At 37.4% G+C, this 16,858-nt stretch overlaps 1 protein-coding gene across 2 annotated transcripts in view; it reads right to left on the bottom strand.

Annotated features, from left to right (window-relative positions):
* The window catches only part of Use1 (Vesicle transport protein Use1), a 128,850-nt gene that overhangs the window by 52,471 nt on the left and 59,521 nt on the right, over positions 1 to 16,858 (bottom strand). For both annotated transcript variants that reach the window (XM_090371726.1, XM_090371727.1), the window contains one exon: positions 13,810 to 13,969. In XM_090371726.1, coding sequence (XP_090227852.1) covers positions 13,810 to 13,969 — 160 coding nt within the window. The remainder of the gene's footprint in view (positions 1 to 13,809; positions 13,970 to 16,858) is intronic.

Raw genomic sequence — 16,858 nt, 5'->3', positions numbered from 1 at the left:
GATGGTCTGCAAGAGTAGCTCATAGTGTCTTGTCAATGATATACAGGAATTTTTCTAGCAGGGTTAAGGAGGTGATTATCCCCTTGTATAAAGCAATGGTCAGGCCACACCTTGCTCATCATGGACTAATGTTATTAGTGGAGTCCCTCAGGGTTCAGTGTTGGGCCCATTGTTGTTTTTTGTATTCATGAATGACATTGATGATGGTATATCAGGCTTAATGTCCAAGTTTTCAGACGATACGAAGGTTGGCATGGTTGTTAATGACACTAATAACAGTACACTGCTGCAATAGGATCTAGAAAAGTTGAGCAGATGGGCTGAGAGGTGGTAAATGAAGTTTAACATTGACAAATGTAAAGTACCACACATGGGAAGCAGTAATCCCAGAGTAACGTATCAACTCTGTGGTACCACACGGACGGTGGTGGAGAATGAAAAAGGGGTAATTGTGCAGGGCAGATATGAAGTTTTCTGCAAAGTGCAGACGGTCTGCAAGAGTAGCTCATGGTGTCTTGTCAATGATATACAGGAATTTTTCTAGCGGGGATAAGGAGGCGATTATCCCCTTTTATAAGGCAATGGTCAGGCCACACCTTGAGTACTGTATACAGGTCTGGAGGCCTCATTTTAAGAAGGATGTAGAGCTGTTGAAACGAGTACAGAGAAAGGCAATAAGATTAGCGAATGGAACAACGGGTTGCTCTTACGAAGAAAGGCTTAAGTTTTCCAAATTACAGTGTCTGGAGACTAGGCACCTGCGTGGTGATCTGATTGACGTGTATAAAGCCTTGAATGGTTTGAGCATGCTCAATACTGATGAAATTCTTCCACTTGCTCAGAATAATCACCTGAGAGGGCATAAATTCAAATTGAGGAAAGACAGATGTAGGATAGATGTATGGAAGTTTCCCTTTAGCCAGCGGGTAGTTGGTTGGTTGGTTGGTGGAACAGACTTCCATCCTTTGTTGTGGAAGTTGATAGCCTAAATAAATTTAAGGCTGAGCTGGACAGGTATTTGAATCGAACTGAGGGGTGAAATGGGAGCGTTTCTTTTTTTTGGCCAATGCTGCATAAGCTTGCTTTCTTGCATCATATGCCTCTACTAAAGCTAATATCATCTGCAAACTTTGACATTAAGCCCAATATACCTTCATCAATATCACTGATAAATAAGGAAAACAACAATGGGCCAAACACCGAACTTCAATAATAATATTAGTCCATGAAGAACAGTGTCCACTGATTATTACTCGTCTTCTCAAACTCAACCATCCGTTTACCCATACCAGCAACTTGCTCTTAATTCCACATTCTCCAATTTGTACAGCAATCTTCCATTTGCAACAGTATCAAAAGCTTTCCTGAAATCCAAGTATATGTTATCAAAATTATCTTTTTCATCCAGTTCCTTTGTGACCAAATAGTAGTATTCAATCAGATTGGTCAGACAAGAGTTCCCCTTAACAAATCCATGCTGTTTTTGAATTATTACTGCAGTCTTGTCTAGATAATCCTGCAATTCTTTAACCAGTGACTCCATTATTTTCTCCAGAACAGAAGTTAAACTAACAGATCTGTAATTACTCATGTCACCCTTAGATCCCCCCCTTTGTGAACAGGGATACATTTCCATGATGTTATTACCAAGGACAAGGTTATTACTGTGTTGGCCAAGATTTTTGCAGCTCTGGCAAACGCTAAGTTTTTATTTATATTTAGTCATTTTATTGACTAAATTGTTATACTAAATTATTTTCTATAAGCAGCTTTATACTTTTAGTCAAGATCCGTGGTTTATTTTAAATTTAGATAGCGATTTTGAAAGTTAATACTTAGTGTCCGTAGATTTCACATTCGTAACTTACCGCCATTATTATACAATACGGAATAGCGTAACATAAATCCCCAACTCCATAGCATAAAGTTTAATGTAGAACTAGATAGCAAAATACATAGCACTGTATTAGAAATCTGTTAGATTAGTATAGTATTATCAATTAATCGGTAAAATTTATTAATCTTATTAAATTTCATTGTTAATTAAATTATACTTAAACGGAAATATGATCCAGACTAGAGCAGCAAAGCAATGGGCACAAAGCAACAGGAGTGCTGTGGCTCAGGGGAGAACCGAAGGGGAGCGATTCTCCAACGTATCACAGTCTAAAAAAAAGTGTGAAGCGTGAAATGTATACTGACGTTTCTAGAACAGGACATGAGCTCTCACTGGCAACCTCCAAGGCAGAATGCGCTGGTCCCACAGGAACTAGTTATTGCTGGTGACTCTACTGTCAGGGAGACGGGGAATATATTATGCAAAAAGGATAGACGGAACAGGACCAGGGTAATGCTGTCAGGGCCAAAAGTTGACGTTGTAGAGAAGATAACTTTTAAGGGCACAAAAGGTGATATTGTTTTCTTCACGTTGGCATTAATGACCTTAAGAGTAAGAGATCTGCAGATTTACTTAACAAGTACAGGTCAATGCAGAAAAAAATGCAGGTAGGGTTAAATTTGAAAGTGCCTGGAATTCTGCACAGACACGACAGGAGGGAGTAGATGATGAGAGCCTTGTCAATCAATTCGGCCTCGAAGAGATTGTGCATGGCTCATGAGGTAGAATTTTTTTTCAGTGTGGTCTGTGCTTGCTAATAGGAGAGACTACTGCTATAGGGATGAGATACAGTTAAATAGAAAGAGTGCAAGAAAATATTTGATGGTCCTATCGAGGCAGTGCTATGTGGGTCGGAAAACTGCTAGTTTCACATATAAAAGATTAACAGTAGCCGCAGGCAGAGGCGAAAGTGATTCTTGCACTGCTTCTATTGTAATGAGCAGCAGCCTAGAAAGCAAGTTGCTGGGGATTTCAAGAGCTGCTGGGAGTCATCAAGGAACAAGTAAATATATGGGCTGTGTTAGGGTAACTAAGAGTAAGAACATGTGTATGTATACTTGCATTTACACCAATGCTAGAAGTATAGTAAATAAATTCGATGAATTTGAAGTGTTGATGAAGGAATCAACAAAGGCAGATATTGTTGGGATATCAGAGACATGGCATCACACAGATATAAGGATTGCCGAATTGGAATTTGGGGAGTACAATGTGTAAAGAAAGGATAGAGAGAGAGTAGGAAGGGAGGAAGGATTATGCTGTTAGTTAAGAAACACAATCTAAGGAAGTGCAATTTTGCAATGTCCACCCATTGTATGGGTGGACATTGCAATGTTGCGTCTGTTTGGTGTAACAAACATTGGGAAAGGGAAAATGGAGTAGGAGTGTGTTATAGCTCTAATGAGTAGAACAAACAGTTGTGCAGAGAAATACAACGGGCCAGTAAATCAGAATATCTTGTAATGTGGGATTTTAACTTTCCAGATATTGACTGGAACTTGTGATTTGATCACTCACACGCTAGCAAGACTTCTGTGGATTTATTGGAGGATTGTTTTCTACAGCAACATGTTCGAGGGGACAACCAGAGGGAGTAATACCCTTGATCTTGTCAGCAGTGATTATTCGTGTACAGTGGATTCCGGTTATTTGGGCCACCGGTTAATCGGGGCAGCCGTTTATTTGGGGCAAATCTTAAAAAACAATAACCAATCGAGAAAATAGCCAGGGTTTACTTCGCTTAATTGGGACACCATGTCGTTTAATCGGGGCAGGAGATTGCAGCACTGGAGATTACCCTACGATTGTCTCCGACGATACCACGTGGTTCGGTTGAAATTCTGGAGGCCACAACCATAAAACAGTAAAAACGATTAGCAGTCACCTGTTTATTGGGCTTTTCTGTTAGTGAAATGTACCATAAACGGACAGTAAACTCGATCTTACTGAATTTGTGATAATACCGACAGCTGGAATTCTGTGGGTTATTATGGTGAAATGAGTTTACACTTCCATGAAATCTTCAATCATATAAACAAAAATTTATTTTCAGATCTTCTCTTCATTCCTATTTTTAAAGCTTTGTAACTTGTTACTCCGTTTTCATTTGTGCGTATTGTGTTACTTGTAATTTGTGTGTGCCGTGTTCTTTGTTATTGATTGCTTATCTTTTACTGTTTTAAATTTTAACCCCCACCCACAAAATATCAGTGAACAGAAATGTCAACTAGTTAGTATGTACATATTACAGTACGTATTAATTATTCCAATTATCACGTATCATTTAATATTTTAATTGGTAAGGTAATAAAGGTTAAATTTGTGCTTAATATATCTTTACTTTTATAGTCTGTGGATAATATTCCTCCTATTTTCACTAATTAGAATTGCTGTTAAAATTCAATTCACAAACGTGATCACAATGACCGATGCTTACTGAACATCACATAGTGAACGGTACTTTACTATGTGGAGTTCGTCGTAACGTGATTTGGTTGTATAGTGAACCAATTGTAAAGGGAGGGGGAATTGTATTTTTAACTATTTACATGAAACTTTGGATAATTGGGGCAGCCGCTTAATCGGGCCAAAATGCACCAGTCCCGATGTATCCCAAATAACCGGAATGGACTGTATTAAGAATTTGCAGATAAAGTAACCACTAGGTGACAGTGATCATAGTGTACTGATGTGAGATTTACTTAAAGATGTAATTACCATTAAGGGTAAAAGGAAGGGTTTTATTTTTCGTAAAGATGACTACAGTGGTCTCAGACAGTTTTTAAATTCTATACAGTGGGATCAACTGATGTTGTTACGAACGGTGAATTCTAAATGGGAAGCCATCAAGGAGGCTACTTGGAGGCTACTAGGCTTTTCATACCAACTAAGAAATATTGTTGAAGGTTCAGGATTAAATGGATGGATGTCAGATGAATTAATGAGGCTCATGGCAGAGAGGAAAAATACATGGGATGCATATAAATTATCAGGCGGCACAGAAGCCTATGGCAGATATAAGTTAGTCTGTAATCAAGTCACAAAAGAGGTTAGGCAGGCGAAGGAAGATTAAGAGAAATCTTTGGCAAAGAATGCAAAGAAAAACAGCAAAAGAGTTCTTTACTTATGTAAACTCTAGAAGGAAGGGAATGAATTAGATTGGTCCACTTAACATAGATGGTTCGACTATTGATGATCCTACTCAAGTAGTTGATAAAATGCATGAGTATTATGCATTTATGAGATATGTTATTCAAGGAGAGGAATGCCAGAAGTTTGTCAAACTCTAACAAAAAGCTAAGTGATTTTGTAATAACTGACAGCAAAGTGAAGGAGAAATTGTTGAAGTTAAATATAAAAAAGGCACTGGGGCAGATGAAATCCAGTTATATTGAAGGAGGCAGCAAGGGAAGTAAGCAAACCTTAGCCATAATTTTGAGAGCATCCTTGGACTCAGGGGAGGTACCCACAGACTGGAGATGTGCAAATGTGACCCCAATTCACAAAGGAGGATCAAAGGCTGACACAAATAATTATATACCTGTTAGGTTAACTTCTGTTCTGGGGAAAATAATGGCTAAAGAGGTGATACAGGATCACCTACACATGACTGCAGTTATAGTTCAGACACAGCATGGGTTTGTAAAGGGAGAAACCTTGTGTGACCAATTTGATTGGATACTATGACGTGATCACAAAGGAACTGGATGCAAAAAATAATTTTGGTATCATATACCTGGATTTCAGTAAAGCTTTTGATACCCTTGCACATGGAAGACTGCTGTACCAACTGGCACAGTATAGAATTAAGGGGAAGTTGCTGCAATAGATAAAGGAATGGTTGAGTGGGAGACGGTAGAGAGGGGTAATAAATGGACACTGCTCTATAGAGACTAATGACATCGATGAAAGTATATCACGCTTAACGTCCAAGTTTGCAGATGATATAAAGGTGGGCAGGGTTGTTAATGACAGTAAAGACAGTATGCTACTGCAACAGGATCTAGAAAAGTTAGGAAGATGGGCTGAGAAGTGTCAACTGAAGTTTAACATTGACAAATGCAAAGTACTACATATGGAAAGCAGTATCCCAAGAGAAACGTACCAACTGTGTGGTGCTACACTCAGGTGGCAAATGAAAAAGACCTGGGGGTAATTGTGCAGTCAGATATGAAGTTTTCTGAGCAGTGCAGACTGGCTGCCAGAGCAGGTCATGGAATTTTGTTAATGATATATAGGAATTTTTCTGGCAGAGACAAGGAGGTGATTATCCCTTTGTATAAGGCAATGGTCAGGCCACACCTTGAGTACTGCATACAGGTATCGAGGCCTCATTTTAGGAGTGGATATAGAGTTGCTAGAATGAGTACAGAGAAGGGCAACAAGATTGGTGAGAGGAACAAAGGGGTGCACTTACAAAGAAAAGCTTAAGTTCTGCAAGTTGCAGCATCTGGAGACTAGGCACCTGTGGGGTGATCTGATTGAGGTGTATAAGGCCTTGAATAGTTTGAGTAGGCTCAATGCTAATGGGATACATCCACTTGCTCAGATTAAGAACCTGAGGGGGCATAGATTTAAATTGAGCAAAGACACTTGTAGAATAGATGTGTGGAAGTTTAGTTTGCCTTTAGCCTGCGGGTAGTTGATTGGTAAAACAGACTTCCATCTGTTGTTGTTGTGGAAGCTGAAAGCTTAAATAAAAGCATCATATGCCTCAACTAATGCTAATCTACAATCGGTGGGAACCTTCCCTTAATACAAGGATGCTCTCATAATTATAGCTAAGGGTTTGCTTACTTCTTTTACTGCCTCCTTTAATATAACTGTATATATCATATCCACCACAGGTGACTTTATGTTTAACTTAAACAAGTTCTCCTCCACTTTATTCTCAGTTATTACAAATCATTTAGCTCCCTGTTAGAGTTTGATAAATTTCTGGTCTCTTCTTCCCCATAGAATTTTTCATGTCTGAATGCAGATGCAAAATACTCATTCAGTTTGTCCACTACCTGAGCAGAATCATCGACGATTGAACCATCGACACGAAGGGGATCAATGTGATTCATCCCCTTCCTTTTATAATTTACTTAAGTAAAGAAGTCTTTGCTGTTTTTCTTTGCATCCTTTGCCAAGGATTTCTTTTAATCTGCCTTCACTTGCCTAACTTCCTTTGTGACTTGATTATAGACTAGTTTATATCTACCACAGGCTTCTGAGTGATGTTGTGATCACCCAAGTAATTCCTTTATCTGCAGATTCTTAATGTATGAATAATTACTACTGATAATCAGATCAAGGGTATTACTCCCTCTGGTTGGCTCTCGAACATGCTGCTGTAGAAAACAATCATCCAATAAATCCACAAAAGTCTTACTAGTATGCAAGTGACACACCCCAATATGAGACATTCTGGTTTACTAGCGAACTATTTCTCTGTATAGTTATTCATTGTACTCATCAAAGTCATTAGGCCTATAATATACTCTCATTTTTGGTTTCCCAGTGGTTTACGTGAAACTCGCATGGACGCCCATCAGAACACCGAGTTGGTGCCTAATTTCTTCGCACTCTCTGCAGCTAACATACAAAAAAGAAATTCTCCTTGGCTAGATCATGTCCTGTTCCAGAAAGGTCTGTATACATTTTATGTCACACCAAACTGACTCAACATTGCACTGTCCACTTAGGTCAAATGGATGTATTACCTTTGATTTTCTGTTTCCTAAAGAACAGCATAACCCCTCCTCCCATCCTATCATGTCTATCCTTTCTGTACACATTGTACTTCCCAAATTCAAATTCTGCATTCCTTATATGTGTGTGACACCACATCTCTGATATACCAACATTATCTGCCTTTGTTTTCACAAGCACTTCAAATTCATCAAATTTACTTACTATAATCCTAGCAATGGTGAACATCAAGTATATACACCCGTTCTTACTCTTAGCTGCTGTGTAGCCTGATACACAATCTGGCAGTGAGGTTGGCAGCTGAGAGCTTGATGGATCTCCCATTTTAATTCCTTTGAGGTCATCTACCCTGCTTCTCAAACTCTCATAGATGCCCATCAGAACATTGAGTTGGTGCCTAATTTCTTCGTACTCTGCAGCTAACACACAAAAAGACATTCTCCTTTGCTAGATCATGTCATGTTCCAGAAAGGTCTGTATACAATTCAAAAGTTGCACATTTTTTTAGATTGTAATACATCGGATAAATGACCCCTTTTGGTGGCCCCTCTGATCGGGCCCCTTGGCACATGTCTTTTTTTTTGCCTATAGAATAATGTGCCAATGCCCTTCGGTTTTCCCCCAAGCCATAGCACTCCCACTACTTTGTGCCCGTTGCTTTATTGCTCTGGTCTCGGGCATGATTTCCGTTTAAATTCAATTTAATTGATCAATTCACAACACTACACTAAGCTAACAGATCTGGTAATGGATGTGTTGGTGAGAGAAGTGAAGAGTAGAGCACCATGGAGTATGCTGTTTGCGGATGATATTGTACTGTGCGAACCATCCTAAGAAAAGGCAGAGAAGAAATTGGAGGAATGGAGGAGAGCACTGGAAGATAGAGCCATGAGGATAAGTAGAACAAAGACAGAATATATGGTATTGAATGGAGAAGTTGAGAGTTCTATAAAACTGCAGGAGGAAAAGCTACCATCTGTTTTGAAATTTAAGTATCTGGGATCGATTTAAGTATCTGAGAGAGATTGAGGATTGAGTGCAGAAATATAGCACAGAGTGCAATGTGGATGGCTGAACTGGAGAAAGATGAGTGGGGTGCTGTGTGATAAGAAAGTTAATTGTAGAATGAAGGGAAGAGTGTATAAAACTGTGGTTAGACCCGCATTGATGTACAGTGCTGAGACATGGGCGATTACAAGGGCCCAGGAGAAGAAGATGGAAGTGGCCCAGATGAGGATGCTAAGATGGATGTATGGTGTGACAAGGAAGGACAGGTTAAGAAATGACTACATTAGAGGTACGGTTAAGGTGGGGGCCTCTGAGTAAAAAAATACAGGAATCTAGGTTGAGGTGGCTTGGTCATGTGGAACGAAGAAGTGAGGAGTATGTAGGGAAGAGGCGTGAAAAGCTGGAGGTGATAGGTTAGAGGAAAGGGGGAGACCTAAGCTGAGATGGAAGGACAAGGTGGCAGAGGATTTGAAAGAGAGACGATGAAGGAGAGAGGAAGCCCTGGTTAGAAAGGAATGGAGGAAGAGAATTAAGGAAGGGAATGCCGACCCCATATGAACGTGGGAAGAAGGCGAGGACAAAGAAGAAGACACTAAGCTAACAGATTCCTAAATCCTGTGATATGTATTATGTTATCAAATTTTAAGTTATACTTTATGCTATCAAGTTTGAGATATATGCTATGCTATACTGTACAATCTAATATACTATAAAAATGGCAGCAAGTTTCGAATGGATAAAGGTTCTACATAGTAACCTAAAAAATCTCTAGCTAAATTCAAAATAAACTAGGGAGCGTGACTAGGACTATAAAACTACTTATATAGAATATAATTTAATATGAAAATTAGATCAATAAAGCAGCAGAAATTTATCAAAAACTTATCCGTGTCTGGAGCTGAAAATTCATTGCCTAAATGCGGTTAACCTCATTCCCAAGTTATCCCTTTGTATAAGGCAATGGTCAGGCCACACCTTGAGTACTGCTTACAGGTCTGGAGGCTTCATTTTAGGAAGGAAGTAGAGCTGCTGGAATGAGTACAGAGAATGGCAATGAGATTGGTGAGTGGAACAAAGGTGCACTCTTACCAACAAAGGCTTCAGTTCTGCAAAATTCAGTTCAGCATTTGGAGACTAAGCACCTGCAACATGATCTGATTGATGTGTTTAAGGGCTTTGAATGGTTTGAGCAAGCTCAATGCTGATAGGATTCTTATTTTTCTCAGATTAAAAATACAAAATTCCCTCAGTTGGAATTTATGCACTTGAGGGTGCATAAATTCCAACTGAGGAAAGACAGTTGCAGAATGGATGTGCAAAAATTTGTTTTTAGCCAGTGAGTTTTTTAGCCATTTTTTAGCTGGAACAAACTTATCTGCCATTGTGGAAGTTGATAGCTTAAATAAATTCAAGGAAGAACTAGACAAACTTTTGGAAGGAATGGACAGGTGAAATGGGTTGTGAGAGTGCGTGTGTGCGTACTGATGCTGTATAAGCTTGCTTTCTTGCATCATATACCACTACTAACGCTAATAATGATCCTTTTGATTAGTGGTAGCCATTTTATTTCTCAGCTAAATGAATTGAACATTACAGAGTAAGTATAGAGATCTTTTTAACTAAATAAAGTAGTTTTAAAATATATTTGCATACAATTTGTGACAGACTATGAATTCTGGAATTTTACGTATATTGCAAAGTTCAATAAACTAATAATTGCATATCTATTATAAAAAAAAATTGAGCAAAAACTACACAACACATCAAGAAGACAATAACAATGTCTAATTTTAAAATAGGACATACTTATGGCTATACGTTTTAAAGAAGTGACACAGAAGAGACTTCTACAAAGTAAATTACCAAACACAGTCTGAACAATTAATTTGAATGTCATAAATAACATGTAAAAATAATACTACGAGGGGTGTTCAATAAATTATTTGCCTACCTATGAATGAAAGAAGATAGAGGCAAAAATTTGTTGTTGCCTCTATCTTCTCCCTGAACTTCCCTGAACTTCAATACACTTTTTCCCTTTTGTTGGCAATGAGGAAATACTAGAGAAATAAAATTCTTTGTCCTGTTCATGAAGGTACATAGAAACTGCAGACTTCAGTTCATTATCATCAGCAAAGCGATATCCATATACGCTTTTCTTGAGCTGTCGAAATAGGAAATAGTCACTAGGGGCTAGATCCGAACTGTAAGGTGGATGGGTAAGTTCAGTAAAGTCAGTCTCTCAAAGCAGCAGGTGACCTGTGCATTGTCGTGAAAAAACAGCGCATCGTTGGAAAGTTTTCCACTGTGTTTTCCCTTTATTACACCCCTTAGGTTGTACAGTACAGATGCATATGACTCCCCAATGATTGCCTGTTTGTGTTCAAGTGGTGAATGTACAAAATTCCTTCAGCTTCCCAAAAAATGGCGGCCATAATCTTGCCAGCTAAAGGTTGTGTAACTTGTGTGTGAAATTTTTTGTTTTTTGGGTGCAGAAGAATCCTTGTGCTTCCATTGCACTGATTCTTGCTTGGTCTCAAGGATCCCAGTGATGAATCCGTGTTTCATCACCCTTAACAATTCTGGAATTGAAAGTTTCAGGATTCCTTCCATAAAGCTCTAAATTCTCCTCACAACACCATACTCTGAATTGCTTCCGGATCAGAAATCTGGGGATCCACCTTGAACTGACCTTAGTCATCCCCAAATGTTCATGGAGGATGGTTATAACTGTTTCCTCAGATATGTCACATTCTCTAGAGATTTTAGACAACTTTAAACATCTGCCATTCAGCACAAGGGTTTCCACAGCTTGGCACATTTCTGGAGTGTCTGCTGTCACAGGCCTTCTTGGATGCAGATCATCTCCGATGGGCTCGCTACTCTACTTGAATTATTTTGAGCAGAATTTCACCTGGTGCTCTGCTGCCACACACAGACACCATCTTTTCACGAATGGCCTTTGGCCCATTTCCTTCTTTGGTGAGAAACTTATGACTAAATGATGCTCCAATTTCAGCAAATCCATAATTTGATACAGGTGTCTTCCTTCTTTCTGTTATAGCAGCACAACCTAAAAACATAATGGGATAAAAATTAGTATGATTCAAGCTGAGATATGTAGGAACATAATAAATCATAAATCACTGAAGTATAACTATGGGAAGTACCTTAGGTAGATAATTTATCAAACAGCCCTCGTAATAACATAATATGGAAGTGAAACGACTTTACGATTTAAACTGGGCAAATAATTTTTTGAAAAACTAACATCTAACCCACCTTGCATTCTGATTTCTATTAATGATATGGGTATGACAAATCACAATAGGTTTTACATTTAGTATAGGAATGGCACTCATAGTTGATGAGCACTGTTCACTTCAGCAGCCTGGGCTAAAGAGCTCCAGTCAAGACAAACCAAACTGGAATCATTTAGGAACAAAAATTATCTAAAATAAGTTTGGCCCTTCTTAATTGATGGTTCTTATTTATTGCTTAAAATGTTATGGCAAAGAGCGGAGCACAGAAATAAATGAAGTTGAATTTGTTAAGTATTGTAGAACTTGAAAAAATTTTTATCACAATTTTGGAAGTGCTTGACTTGATTTTTTTTAAAAATTTTCTAGTTGACAAGTTGAGGTGACTCTGAACTTGTCAACATTATTATATCGAACAAAAGCTACATAAAAGGTCAAAGTGAGGTTATACAACACATTTAGTGTTGTATAACCACTAAATCTCAAAAAAAAAAAAAAAAAGTCAATTTAGTCCTTTGTTTGCAGCAATTGCAAAACATCTAAAAACCAGTTTGCAGTAAATAGAACATGTGCCTCACAATTAGGGTTGGTTTTCATATGTAACAACCAACATGCATCAAATATCCACAAGTGGAGCATTAGCAAGCACTGCACTAGAGGGGTTTAAAACTCAGTGTTGAGATAACTGCTGAACAGCTGAGATCTCTCTCCTGAATAGCACAAGAGTTTCTCTCATAGACAAGTGATCTTCTGTGAGTTGGCTATCCTCTTATTTCTTGTGGCATATGAGTGCATTCACTTTCCTTAAAAGTTGAGAACCTGTACACAAGGTAAGTGCACAAAATTTGATATGCTGTACACAAGGTAAGTGTACAGCATATCAAAATGTTTATACAAAATTATGTATAAACATTTTGATATGCTGTTTTTACTCAGAGTTTGAGTAAAAATTAACCAAAAATGGTTTCAAATACATTAAATACATAAAAATAATTAGATACATTACAGAAGTTACAACAGATTTTTAAAATGTCCATCCACAACCAGGAATAGCATCATTTCTTAACAACATAAGGTGGTACACATGTTGGCTGTAATTTTAACTGCGTCCTCTTTTATCATCACTCACAAATTCTACATTGTTTGTGGTTTATGACTATACTCCATCTTTCAGGTGTCCCCCAAACAAAACAAAAAAGTCTAGAGACATTGGAGTTATCCAAAAGCACCCCACTTGACCAATCCATCGTTTGAGAAATTTAGTATTAATATCCACACAGACGCTAGAGAGAGAAAATCTGGAGATGCACCATCCTGTTGAAAGTACACAAATGTATCCATAAACAGAAGCCTAAGCTTTTTTGGAACATTGTCATGCTGACTTTGGTGATTAGTCGTAAGTGCATCGAATGGCTTAGATGTTTCCGGCACTTCTTGATGTTTTTTTTCTTACCACAGCTTTCCTTATTAATGTTGTGACCAATCGCACGTTCTTCACACTTATTATGAAAGTGGATTATTGATAAATGCAATAGCACCTTTGTCCCATACATGGTAAACGTCTAACAATTTCATATTTTCAATACCAATTCAGATGCATTTCCTTCTTCACATGTTAGTTGAATATTCCTCGTGCTGAATAGATCACATTAATTGGAAGCATAATGAAAGCTTGTTAAAATCTAATTGTTCATTCTGTCTATCAAAATACGGCTATTTAAAGTACTTATACACAATTCTAACTCACCTTTATTTCCTCAAATTTTATTTCTGAAGTTACAATTATTGAAGAATTTAGCAGGATGCCAGAGAGCATCTGCAACTTTCTTGTTGGGCAATCATATAAATACCCCCAACTCATGTGGCTATTTTTTCTATACATATATACTGCTAAATTATTTATCAGAATTGGGTAAGTGAATGATATTTCCAACTTTCTGGACTTACCTATAGATGCATCATCAGATTTTGTACTCAAAAGTTCTTGTCTCATTTCTTGAGTATAGCGAGATTTTGTTTGCAAGTATATTTCTCTGGTTTGTGGAGTAGTACAGGAACGGCCAACAGATAACAACTGATTAGCTATTGCTTTGTCTGAGGTTGTTGGCTAAATAATCAAAAGAAAATGATTTGATATGTTCATTATTCAAAATGAATAATCGGGAAATCTGACAAAAATAAAAGAATTTTGAAATCAATTTTAAAGAAATTCATATCACTAGTCTATGTAAATGAGATGTTTACGAAGACCAGTGATATGAATATTATTAAAAAAAATTGCTCTTTCAACAGAAAATTGAATAGAATGCTCACAATAATATGAAGGAGTTCATGGTTATTAATTTTAGTAATAAATAATAGTAAATATATTCTATATAAATTGTGTATAAATATTTCTATTTACTTCAATGCCTTAATTTATTTCCAAAATTCATTCATGAATTTTAGGAAATAAATTATATTCTAGGAACTATGGAATAACTGCTCACTTCACTGCATTGAAACAAAAATATTAGGATATTTTAATTATAATTATTAATATTTCCATTACATGCACATGGTCATATATTTTTAACTCCTTGATCAATGGAAAAACAGAAGAATCCTCAACATAAAATGACTTAAATGTTGCCACATTTGCCCAGATATAAGCTGCACTTTTTTTTTCTTCAGAAAATGAACACTTTCTGAAGTTGAGGTGCAACTTATAATTCTTGAAGGGGTGGAATCATCACTGGACTGTCTAGATCTGATACACAGTTCATTGTTATGATTAAGAGATGATACTTCAGCTTCTTCGATTAAACAATGCATTGATGCAAGCCCAATCTGAATCAATTTTCTAGGAATCCTGATGGAAACGTATCCTACCAGTTTTTTTTTTTTTTTTTGTTATTAGAGCCCACTCATTGGTCCAAAAATTTAAATGAACATGGCTTAAGTAATATATTTCGCTATGTGGAGCAATATAGAATTTTGAATGAGAGTATAGTGTTCAGGCTAGGCCCCAATATTTGCAGGGCCCTGTTTGTATTTCCATACCTCCGGAAGTTAAAAACAATACAGATATTGAAAGTGAGTATAACAATGTCCTGCATTCAATATCAAATGAAAGCACACATTGAGAATGAAGTATACGCTCCACTTACTTCTAGCAACTTTCAAGTAAACTCGTGCAAGCACTTTTGGAGTGACGATAATGTGGGTAATTAGACATTAAGATGGTTGGCTGGTTGACAAATTCGGAAAAGTCACAGATGATTTTATTATTTAGACCATTTGAGCATGGGGCCCTGTTCGAAAGAACCAGTCGAACATGCTTTTTGCCGGCCCTGATAGTGTTCTAACAATGATATTATGATATTGTGTCACAAGAGATTTGTATTTTGACATTCCAGTCAGTCACTGGCTTGTGGCATTCATTAGAGGCTTGCCATCAAAGTAGTTTATTTTTCAAGTACACTATTCCATACTTATGGGTTTCACTATGAGACTGACACTGAAGTCAAAGCAGGATTGGTGTTACACGAGCATGTATTTTTTTTATAGTTACACCCAGTAATTGGTTTTTAACAAGCTTGTAAATAAAAAATATGTTAGTGCTGTGGGAAAAACTATGAATAGACATGGGAGGCCACATTTAAAAAACAAAATGTAAAAACTAAAAGACTGATGTGCTCATTGATGCCCATTTTAATAAATAAATAGTATCAAAAGCCTTCCAAAGATCCAAGTATACATCAAAAATATTCTTTGCATCCAGTTCCTTTGTGACCATATCACAGTATCCAATCAAATTGGTCAGACAAGACTTCCCCCTTAACAAACCCATGCTACGTCTGAACTATAACTGAAGTCTTGTCTGGATGATTCTGCAGTGCTTCTCTAACCAGTGCCTTCATTACTTTTCCAGGAACAGAAGTTAAACTAACAATTAGTTGTAATTAGTTGTGTCATCCTTTGATTCTCCTTTATGAAATCGGGGTGACATTTACACATCTCCAGTCCATGGGTACCTCCCATGAGTCCAAGGAAGCTCTTATAATTATGGCTAAGGGTTTGCTTACTTCCTTTGCTGCCTTCTTTTATATAACTGGATAGATCCCATCCACCCCAGATGTCTTCCTTTATGTTTATCTTCAACAATTTCTCCTGCATTTTGCTCGGAGTTATTACAAAATCATTTAGCTCACTGCCAGAGTTTAATACACCTCTGGCATTCCCCTCCCTGAATAACTCCATGTGTAAATATAGATGCAAAATACTCATTCAGTTTGTTATCTACCTGAGAAGATTCATCAACAGCTGAACCATCGATATCAAGTGGACCAATCTGATTCATCCCCTTCCTTCTAGAGTTTACATAAGTAAAGAACTCTGTGCTGTTTTTCTTTGCATGATTTGCCAAAGATGTCTCGTAATCTGCTTTTGCCTGCCTAACCTTCTTTCTGACTTGATTACAGACCAGTTTATATCTACCACAGACTTCACTGTCACCTGTTAATTTATATGCATCTTATGCATTTTTTTTTTCTGCCACATGTCTCATTAGTTCATCTGACATACATTTAGGCCTAAACCTTGAACAATATTTCTTAGTTGGTATGAAAAGCCTAGTAGCTTTCAAGATTAATTCTTTGAATGCTTCCCATTTAGAATTTGCTGTTCGTAAAATCATCAGCTGGTCCCACTGTATAGAATTAAAAAAAAAAAAAAAAGTCTCGGACCACTGTAGTCAATTTTACGAAAGCAAAAATCCTTCCTTTTATCCCTGATGGTTCTGATTGTTGATTACCTCTGAGTAAATCCTACATCAGCATACTGTGATCACTGCCATCTAGTAGTTTCTTTATCTTCTTGGTACCTCGCAAGAACTGACCTTTGCAACGGCAAGTATTCGTGGAAAATGGTCAGTACTAACACCCCTTAAAAATATCACATGGTCTGGTAGTTATAGACACTTCAATATGTTTATCCTGCATAATCAGGCCTTTAA

The sequence above is a fragment of the Mastigoproctus giganteus genome, chromosome 4, assembly GCF_048544385.1.
Source record: "Mastigoproctus giganteus isolate SK-2022 chromosome 4, ASM4854438v1, whole genome shotgun sequence".
Classification (NCBI taxonomy): Eukaryota; Metazoa; Arthropoda; class Arachnida; order Uropygi; family Thelyphonidae; genus Mastigoproctus; species Mastigoproctus giganteus.
This window is presented reverse-complemented; position numbering and strand designations above follow the sequence as displayed.